Source organism: Lipotes vexillifer, unplaced genomic scaffold (assembly GCF_000442215.2).
Source record: "Lipotes vexillifer unplaced genomic scaffold, Lipotes_vexillifer_v1.1 scaffold333, whole genome shotgun sequence".
Taxonomy (NCBI): Eukaryota; Metazoa; Chordata; class Mammalia; order Artiodactyla; family Lipotidae; genus Lipotes; species Lipotes vexillifer.
Genome location: NW_006790633.1, coordinates 250,595 through 260,797, shown reverse-complemented (window position 1 = coordinate 260,797; position 10,203 = coordinate 250,595). Strand labels below are relative to the sequence as shown.

The 10,203-nt window shown below is 38.9% G+C and overlaps 1 protein-coding gene across 1 annotated transcript in view; it reads right to left on the bottom strand.

Annotated features, from left to right (window-relative positions):
• Window positions 1-672: 672 nt before the first annotated feature.
• The window catches only part of ANKFN1 (ankyrin repeat and fibronectin type III domain containing 1), a 131,961-nt gene continuing 122,430 nt past the window's right edge, over window positions 673-10,203 (bottom strand). Inside the window, exons 14-16 of the mRNA XM_007463889.1 lie at window positions 5,320-5,486; window positions 2,542-2,692; window positions 673-963 (exon numbers count right to left, since the gene is read on the bottom strand). Of these exons, the coding sequence (XP_007463951.1) occupies window positions 772-963; window positions 2,542-2,692; window positions 5,320-5,486 (510 nt within the window). The 3' untranslated portion in view covers window positions 673-771. The remainder of the gene's footprint in view (window positions 964-2,541; window positions 2,693-5,319; window positions 5,487-10,203) is intronic.

Here is a 10,203-nt window from a genome sequence, read left to right as displayed (position 1 = left end):
GAACTGATGGAACTCTTGTTAATTGCCTCTTACTGGCCTGTTACAAAATGTAGCATGGGGAAGAGATAAAGCTTCCCTATTCACATTTTCAGTGGGCAGCAGGGGTCTCTGCAAAAATAGAGAACCTGGGGCCCAGGCTATTCATGTTTGAAAGTTAGGACAAGATCTTCCACCATTCAGAATCCAACATTATAATCACAATATTGCATCCTGGGAGACCCTGTCAACTTCTCAGATGGTCTGCTAGAAATTGAGTCTATTTAATAAATTAGCACTACTTATAGACTTTTTTCCCCTTTAAAGTGATACACACTTTACATTTTAATTTCAGTATTTTTTTTTCCCATTTGGAGGAAAGAGGGAGCGGAAAGGGGGGGAAGAGAGAAGAAAGAAAGAAAGAAGGAAAGAAAAGAAAAGGAAAGAAAAGAAGAAAAAAGGAAAGAAGGGAGGAAGAAAGAGAAGGGGCAGTGCTTTTCATGAAAACATTAGTTCTTGTATTTATGGTTTTGGAAAGCAAAGGGGAGGCGAGAACTGCAGCCTGATAACTGAACTTTCTGTTTAGAAGTTCCTCCTCTCCATTGGGCCTTAGCTAGGTTTCAATAATTATTGCTCAGGCACATAGTTTTGGAACTTTGCTTTCTCTCAGACTTGTACACAGTTCTAGGAAGGGTTGTTGCCAAAGCCGTCATGTGATTTATTGACCCTCCACTGGGACAAGGGGGAACAGATATAACTTTGTGATTTTATTATAAGGAGGCTGGGTTAATATTTCTAGGTGAAACAAGCTACTATACCAAGTTCAAACATCTGAAGAGGGAGGTTAAGAAACCCTGAGTGTGGGGTGTAAGGATTATTCTGTCCTGGGGCTGTACAGACGTCGTCTGAGGCAGGGAGCAGGAGAAGAAAGGACACATTGTGACCCATTTCCAACACCTCCTGTGTGTAGAGGCGGAAGTTCCTTGCCTGCAGAGGGACACGCGCGGAGGAAAAATAGGAGAGTTACAACATGGCACTTACATAAACAACACCAAACTGGCATAAAACGTCTAACAAAATTACACAACTTCAAGCTTGGAATTTTTATACAACATAAATATTAGGGTTCAGTCCATTTAATAATGCTATATAAAATCAAGATTTAAGGCAGTAATGTTCCACATAAACTCTGAAAACAACATTTATGCTTCTTATAAAAGCAGAAAATGATTGCATTCTGTGGGCTTTTCAAAATGATGAATATAATTACATGAAGCAACAAAAATGGATTGAATTAAAAATCCACTAGTTTCAATTTAAGTTGGTTAAGGGGGGAAAATGCAGTTTCTGGCCAAGGACTGAGAAAATTTTACAAGTATCCAAAAAAAAAAAAAAAAAAAAAGTATGTACTCTTAGGCAGTTAGGCAGCCTTCTCCCAACATGCATACGTAGCCCAAGAGTCACCAGTGAAATATGAGCTGCTTCAAACTTTCTAAGCCCAAGAAACCCTTTAATGGTATCTACTGTTGGAAGTTGAGCTGGTATTTTTTTTCTTCCTCCTGAGTACATGGCCACCCCCAGAATAAACCAGTTACTCCTCTGGTGTCTTTATAGCATCTTGTGCAATTTATTCTTCATCAGTGTTGGCTGTTTTGGACTAGGCTTGCAATATTGACTTGTAATCAGAACGGTACCCCAATGGAAGAACACTCTCAGATAGACTCTTGCCTCCATGGGTCAGAGGCCAATTCATAGTTGTCTTTCAGTTATTTAAAGAGAGCCAGTCACTCCTGTTAATAGTCGTCCTGTTTGCAGGCTAAACTTGGTTTATTTTCTGTGTGTATAGGAATAGTAGTGTGTGTGTGTGTGTGTGTGTGTGTGTGTGTGTGTGTTGAGTGGGGAGAGATGGTGAATGTAGGTCCAAAAAAAAGAAATCCAACCTAATGCTACATGATGTTAGCTTACTAGACAGAACCTAATAAACATTTCTCTTCTGTGCCTACAGGGTTTTTCTTTTTTCTTTTTTTTTGAAGTTGCTTATTAGTGGAGGTAAGATTTGCACAAGTGATTTAGACAAGTGATTTTGACAGCAAATTTTCTGTTTGTGGAAAGATAGCATGGCATAACCTTGGCCACTGCTCTAGACTTAGACTACCAATAGTCTTCTGTTCGTAAGTAAATTACTTGCAAATCTAACCATATACTTATTTATTTACTTATTTGTTTATTTATTTATTCCCCTTGCTTCATGCTATCCTGAAGCTGAGACTTGATGTCTTTCAAGGTGGGTTAGGCAATTATTTTTCCTTGTTTGACCAAACCACAGTGAAGTGGGCTCTGGGAACTTTGGAAGACATCAACATGGAGGAGCTAGAGAAAAGGTACAGAAGTGCAGCCTGTGTCCACTTATAGGCATCAAATTGAAAATGTGCATGTATGTGCAAAGTGGTATGTAAATAAATGAACAAAATATGTATACATATATTTTTTTACCTCTTGAGTTTTACCCCGTAATGCAGTTTCCATGAGCCATAAAAAGAAGATAAAAATGGTAAAGACTAGTACCTGGTGTAGAGGTATATTGATCTGCTTAAGGAGAGCTTTCACTGCCATCTGGAGCTCATAGAAGAACAATTGCACAGGGCAGTCAGAAGTATGATCCACACTTTCCATAGATTCAGAGCCAGAAAGCTTTTGGACCAATTCCCACTCCTCTCTGTATGTTGAGTCAAGTTAAAATTAGAAATATTACAAAAGTTCAGAACACAGCTCAGAACATTTTTACTGCATATGTCCGGAACCTGAATAACCAATTTTTGGTGGTTAAAACTTGATGCAATTCTTGAAATTTGAACTTTTTTGCCACCCAAATGGAGTTTAAAATGAACTCTTTCTAATTTAAGCTTATTTCACCTATCAAACCACATACACCTCAGAACAGCAGGTCTGATTTGTAATGAATCAGTTTTTGAGATGGGGGCTTTGAAATATTTTGTAATAATTTCCTGTCTTCACTTTTCTTTTCCTGAAGATCCCCTGTAAGTTCTAAGACCCTACACTTTACCACAGGGGCATCTGCTGGTTAATTCAGCAGTTGGGTAACCACAGGACTCTGGTCCAACTCAGGCAAGAAACCACATGGCACGTTTCAACCCTGGCCTGTTGTGATCGTGGGTACTATTTTGGTTTCCTTCCCCTTCCAAAAGCTTGAGAATCACAAACAGGAACAGCAGACAATTCCAATAAAAGGAACCAGGGGACACACATCACTGCTTCCATCCTCCTTTCAAACCAGTCATCTGTGTCTTTATTCTGCATGCTCTACAATCCTTCCTAGTGAACTTTTCCAAATGTCCTGCAGAAGGGAAGGGAACGGAATGGTGGTGGGAGGAAAGCACATCTGGTTTGTCCCCCAAAAGCTGCTCTTCAAAAGGATCTTGAAAAGATCAAGGTAAAAGCCTCTTGGGCAACATTGTTTCCACAGGTATTTTAGCACAAATCTCTAAACACATTCAGTTGGCACATTTTCTAACTCTGCATGGAGCAGCAATGTGCTCTCAGGAGCAGGCTAGAGAGGAAAGGAAAGCCCTCCTATTTTGGGTTGGAAAGAGAGGAGGTGCTAACATATGTTCCCACCCTCGTGAAAATCCTCTGAGGGCTCTCCCTGATGGGTTATACTCACTGGGGCTCCGAGCTATGAGCCAGAAAATGAAATTGATTGTGACATGAGCTTTTCATCAGAATACACTCTCTTTTAACCAGCTACCCTCTTAGAAAAGTTTCTGTTTTCATGATATCAGTTTCATTTCAATTCCCACACTGGAAAAGACTATGGAAAAATCTACCCTTTGTCTCAATAAGAGGAAAAAAAAAAAGAAAATTAAATCCTGCTTCAATCTGGGCACACTGTTGGCCTCAAAAATAATTGAAATCTTTGAGAACCTGCTTGGGAACTATATCTTTTCTTCCGTCACTGATACTGAACTAAATGAGGGGTTCTGACTAGCACGAGTATGCACAAAATCTAAAGGACCACATTGCTAAAAGATTATCTGTAATCAAATTAGAAAATAAATTACCAGGAAGAATACCATGAAACATCTACCACTAATCAGTTTAGTCTTTAAGGATGAGGGAGATGGAACCGGCAGAGGGAAGGCTACTGGAGTCTTTTGTAAAAATGAAACTTGGATCCTTGGCAAATGGAAATTAGTTGGTACAACCACTAAAAGATAGAGTCTAAACCTTTAAGGCACAAATCTAGAAAATGGATGAAAGTAACCATTGCAAATTCAACCCACAAATGAGCCTCTTGGGAAGGACTGAGATAACTAATGCTGATTGTAGAAGTGGCCACCAGATGGCAGACTTAAGTCTAGGTGTAGTTGGTAAGTGGAAGAGAATATGGCAGCTAGTGAGTTCTCTGAAGAGACCGTCATCATCATCGTCTCATTCACTGTCATCAAGTAGTATTTAATAAACATTGTGAGATACTCTCGTGAAAAAGTTCTTCTCGCTTTAGTGACCAAATTTTAAATGACCAAATTAGAGTCTCCTTTGGTTAAGCAAATCTGTAGGTGCAGCTGGAGCCTGAGGATCTAAATTGTACACTGAAGCTTGACAAACTCTTTTTCAAGTTCTTTTTCTTTCCTTGTCTGTTCTTTCTTTTCCTTTTCTTTTTGTGTTGAACACAGTTCAGTTCATTTTAGTAGACCTTCAGAGGTGTACTAGAGGGCTAGTGGTAAAGCTGAGTCAGATTACCAAGACTGGGCAACTTTTCCAAAGTTAACAGTAATTCACCATAATGCCAAATCATAGAGCAATTTCCGGAAGGTCAGGCCTTGTTACTTCTTTTCTTCCCTAGAGAACCATAAAGAGTGTAGGAAACACACAAAGTCCTTAGGCCAGGGGGTTGGGGTGGGGGGAGTGAGGGTAGGGAGGGTCCTTTAAGGTTAAGGGGAGACCAGTTACTCTACTAGAACCCATTTACACAAGTGATTTTTTTAAATGTGACTTTTTAGGTTGTGGAGAAAAGATATTGGAAATAGCAGTGCTGAAAGAAAAGGGCATCTATTCGTTAACCTGAATGTCAGTGGTTGCATAGAGGAAAGTGAAAGGATAGTGTCCCCTTTAAATGGGCCCACTCCTTCCACCAATCAATACTACAAGCCCTCCTTATCCTAACGTTAAAACCGAGCTATGCCTTTGCCCCAGTGGCCCCTGAGGACATCTCATCGTAGAAACTTCACTCAGAAGTAACATTTCAGTTTCCTTCTGGCACATCAAACCCATCACTTAGCCATTGTTTCATCATGAGGAAAATCTAAACTCCTCACAACTTACTTGGAAACGTTATTGTTCTCACGGATCTTCACATGGCAGAGAATGTTAGGCAACTTTTGGGTAACAAGAACTTTGATTTGATCCACAGAGCTACATAGCTTTAGGTAACCCAGATATAATCCAGGAGAGAGACGCTGATGACTCCTTTTGTGATAGGAGAGAATATCCTGTAGGATGAAAAACAAAACAAAAAACACATTGAAAGGCAATCTCTTTTCATTTCTTAGGTACACCATGTCATGAATTAAAGGAGCTGTAGCTAAGTAATTAGTGAGAAACCGTGGATACCACCATGAATGTTGAGAATGTGTTGGTGGTACAGCCAGTCTTGCCTTCAGGAGAATTAGCCTCCCAGTCAGGTACTCAGCCTTTAATATATACTCTGCATGCTTATTTTCCTCAGATTTCTGTTCCACGAACAGGTGTGTGGGTTGTGATTGGGAATGGTCTGGTTGGTGGTGGAGGCAGATAGATGCTAAAGAAAAATAGAATTCATAATTTCTGTCCTCGAAGGGTTTATTGTTTAGCTGGGGGAAAACAAGTTGCAAGTGTAAAAACTGACAAAGCAGTATAGGAAGCCTCATTATTTCAGGATAATTGGTGTCAGGAAAAGGATCAAAATTTTACAGTAAGTAGAAAAAAAAGGATTTGATTGTTATCTTGAAAAATCAAACAAGCGATAGCAATAGATTTATTTATCTTATTAACATTCGAGTTATAATCACGAATTCTGAGAATGAAGAGAGAATCAAGTATTGATTCCTGGGTTAACATTTTAGACTAAATTGTATGATAGCTGAAATGCTGTTCCTCTTCTTTGACTTTCACAATGTGATCAGGAAGAGGGTAATTTTTGCAAGAGTATTTGAAGGCTCCATATATATTTTTTCCCCTTGCATTAAACAAATTTGATATTCAGGTCATTCTCTTATAAAATCCTTGTTCATTGTGTGGTCTTCAGTTGTTAACTGGCCTACCATTGCTGGATTCTCAGTTGTCAGTAACTTTGCATGGGATTTGATTAGTCTCCATGTCATCTTCATCAGCTTCACAAAATTCTGTCTCTTTGACAAGGTTTAAAAATTTACCTTGTAATAGATTTGCATTGAATTTGCATTGTATTGTCACATCACAAGATTCCATAGGCAGCGGAGACTGAATAAAGTTGGTGCAATAGGAAGTGCCAGCCTAGTTAAGCACAGAGGGGTGTTTGAGTGGAGTTTTGTTTTCTTTGTGGTCAGTTTTCTAGTGAACTTTTAAGGTTGTGACTTTTGCTTCTCTATATGACTGCAGGAACTCAGGTAATAAATACTCGGTAATACAGACACTCCCTCTCCTGTATATCAGTAGGTAAGACTTTTTATACATTTGGGCAGTGTAGGGGTGAAACAGAGTAGGAGTGATGACTCAGGAAACTGATTATAGGGGAAGGATTTCTATAGGCCAGAGTTTAGCCTAGTTTTCAAAGGGTAAAAAAGAGGGAATCAACTCTACCACTAAATGTAGGGAAGGCAAAAGAGAAGAGAAAAACAAGTTTAAACTTACATAGAATTCAGTGTGGAACAGAAAGGTATGAGGTCAGGTCTTCCTTGACAGTATACTCTGAAGAAATGACCCCTCCTCTGTAGAATTAACCATCTGTAACATCTAACATATGCTATTGTGTATTGTCTCCTTTGTCCTGTCCTTATCAAACATATTGAGTTCCAGGTACTATAGGAGACATTGGGGTTTCAGGTGAACCTTATATGATCCCTGCTTTTGACGAGGTCAAGAAAGACAGATGACTAAAGGAATGATCACAATATACCGAAACCAGTTTATAATAGAGGCAATGTAGGCATACAGAGGAAGGAGTACTTAACTTATATTTTTCTTCTTTTATGTTGTTTTCTTGAACTAGACTATGAAATTAATGGCAGGGTTTTTTTTTTTTTTTTTTTTTAATTGCTTTGTCTCCTTAGTACCCAGTACTGTTTCTGTATATAATAGGTTTGCAACATGTGGAAATCAGGCCTTGTCCCTAAAACAGAATATGAGAATAGCAGAAGAGGGACAAAATAAGAATGGTCACAATTGGAAGGAAGACTTAAGTAGCACGTATAGGAAAGCAAAGACTAAATAACTTTTGAGATATTTGGCAAAGAAATAGACTAGAAAAAGTTGACTTCACCATTAAGAAGGAGGGAATTCTTATTAATATAAGGAGACTGATAAGGCTGAATATTTTCATCTTGTCTCTTCAGAAAAGATTGCAGATAATTAGTTGACTAGAGGAAGTTCAGTCAAGGTTAAATTTTGAGAAATGAACAGGTAGTCAAAGAGAGAGAAACAGTTAATGAGAGAAGGAAAAATGCAAGTATTTAATCAGCAGAATTTGACGATATGCACCCTAGGGGTGCTTGCTGTACGAGCAGATGTGGCCACAAACCCACAGATCATTATTTTTGAGAAGTGATGGAGAACTGGAATAGTCCCTAAAGACTGGAAAAGGGCAAATACGCCTATCTTTGAAACAGGAAGGGGAGAAGCACAGAATGACGCTAGTAATTAAAGACCACCAACTTATAGATCTTTGGGAAAAATGAGAACAGACCGTCAGTCAATCAATTTGAAGTCACCTAGGAAACCCTGAGACACTAAATAGGAGTCAACATGGTTTTGTGATGGGCAGATCATACAGACAACTTTAATTTCTAATAGCAAAAGAACAAGATCCATAGACCAGGGAGTTGTCTCCAGTATGATCTGTTTCACTAGATAATCTGGGAAAAGTATCAATAGAATCTTGACCGCATGACTTTAATAAGCTGAATATCAGGGTTGAAGATTTGTGGATGACGGGGATAGTATGGGAATAGTAGGACATATTGAGTGATGGCCCAGTAGAGACTGGTCCTGAGAGCCAGTCGGTTCATCATGTTTATTGATGTTCCAGACAAAGAAATGAAGAATGTGTGTATCAAATTTGTGGGTCCCAAATTTGGTGTGGTTTTGATTTTCTGGAAAATAGTAATAAAGCTCTGAATGACCTTATGCATTGGAAAAATAAGCCTATCATAATTAGGGTTGAAACGTAATAAGAAAATGTGCTTGTAAAGACCCAAACCCAAGAGTACAAATATAGAATGGGTATGAGTATAAGAAAAAACATGTGGGGGTCAGAACTGACCACAAATAGAATGTGAGTTAGGAACATACTGTGGTTATGTAAAAAACAACACCATTCTGGGATGGAGTCATTCACTCTTCCATTCAATTTTTTTTTAAAGACTATTACTGAGCATCTACTATGTGTTTTCCTGCCTTTACATAGTCATTTAGCCTTCAATAGTCAGAATGTTTTTGGAGCCTGAGAAATGCATGGGAAGAGAAAGAAGCTGTCCTAGTCACATAATCTGAGGTACATTAGAAAGGTCTCCTAAGCCAAATCAAATGCCTGTGGGTTTATATATTGCCTGATTTGACCTCTAACCTGCATTTCTAGTCTCTACTTCCACTGCAGTCCTCTTGTGTCTCTTATCTCCAGCCAAAATGGATTGCTTTTTCCTTCCTCATACATAGCCTAATCTCTCTTCTTTGATTCTTTGTTGGTTCATGAATTCACTCATTCTACCAACTTTTATCGAGCACTTTCTACGTATCAGGCATTATGCTAGGATGTTAGTGACATCAAGATGAATAGGACATGATCCTTCTTTTCATGGAACTCGTATTTCAGTTTGTGAGAGAGACATGTGAGCAAGTTTTTCTTAACCCAGTATGATAAAGGTTGTGTAAGGGCCATTGTGGACTCAAGGGAGGGTGGGATCTACTTTTCCAGCTTTTACCTTAATTTTTTGTACCATGCCCTCTATTTAATTTAATTCTCTATTTACTTAATTCCTTCCTTCCTCCCTTCGTTCCTCTCTTCCTTTCTTCTTCCCTCTCCCTTTCCTTTCTTCTCCCTCCCCGCTGTCTTTCTCTCTTTCTTTTTTTCTCCACCTGGTAAACTTAACGTACCCTTCATGGCTCAGCCAAATGCCACCTCTTCTGCAGCGCCTTCCCTGATATTTCCAGGTAGAATTAATACTTGCTTTGTCTGTGTTTTCATAGTACACTGTTTGTGCTGCTAGCAGGTTCTGGTTTAATTCTGCCTTGTATTACCTTGATTTGTGTACAAGTCTGTCTCCCTCCCTTGACTGAACTTGAAAGAAAGGACCTTGAGTTATTCATTTGTTTTTCCTATAGCACCTAGAAGAGTTCCTGGCACCTGGCTGGTGCTGAAAAAATGTTTATTAACTATGAAGTGAGAGGCCCAGAGGTAGTGGGGGTCTGGGGCTGAACCTTTGGGAGAGCATATGTTGTGTTGGTGCAGTGACCAGGAAGGGTATACCCTTCTGCTCTTCATTGATCAGGTATCCTAAGAGCTTGTTAGAGGGACAATATGTAGTTGCTTTTCCAATAACTACGGGGCTTTTGTTTTGTTGGATAGGGTATGGAAGCTGAATTGTCCAGGGTTAGCAGAGGTCATAAAATGGTGGCCTGTGGCCCAAGATTATATAGGCTGCCAAGAATGTAAATTTTCTGAATCATTTTCTAACTTTTAAAAATAAAGAGATTTTATCCCAAACTCTGGACTTTCAACTTCTCTTTAAAAATTGAAAAATATTTCAACATTGGGACCACTTTCTTCCACTGCCATTAGCTGAGGCTGAATAGGGCTGTTCTTTAGATGAGACAAGGGCTCTTCAGATTACTATAGTCTTTGTTACTTCCACTTTTTTTTTATATTGACACATAACTCACATACCATAAAATTCACTCTTTTAAAGTGTGAAATTCAGTGGTTTTTACTATAGTCACAAGGCCGTGCAACTATCACCACTATCTAAGATTATTTTC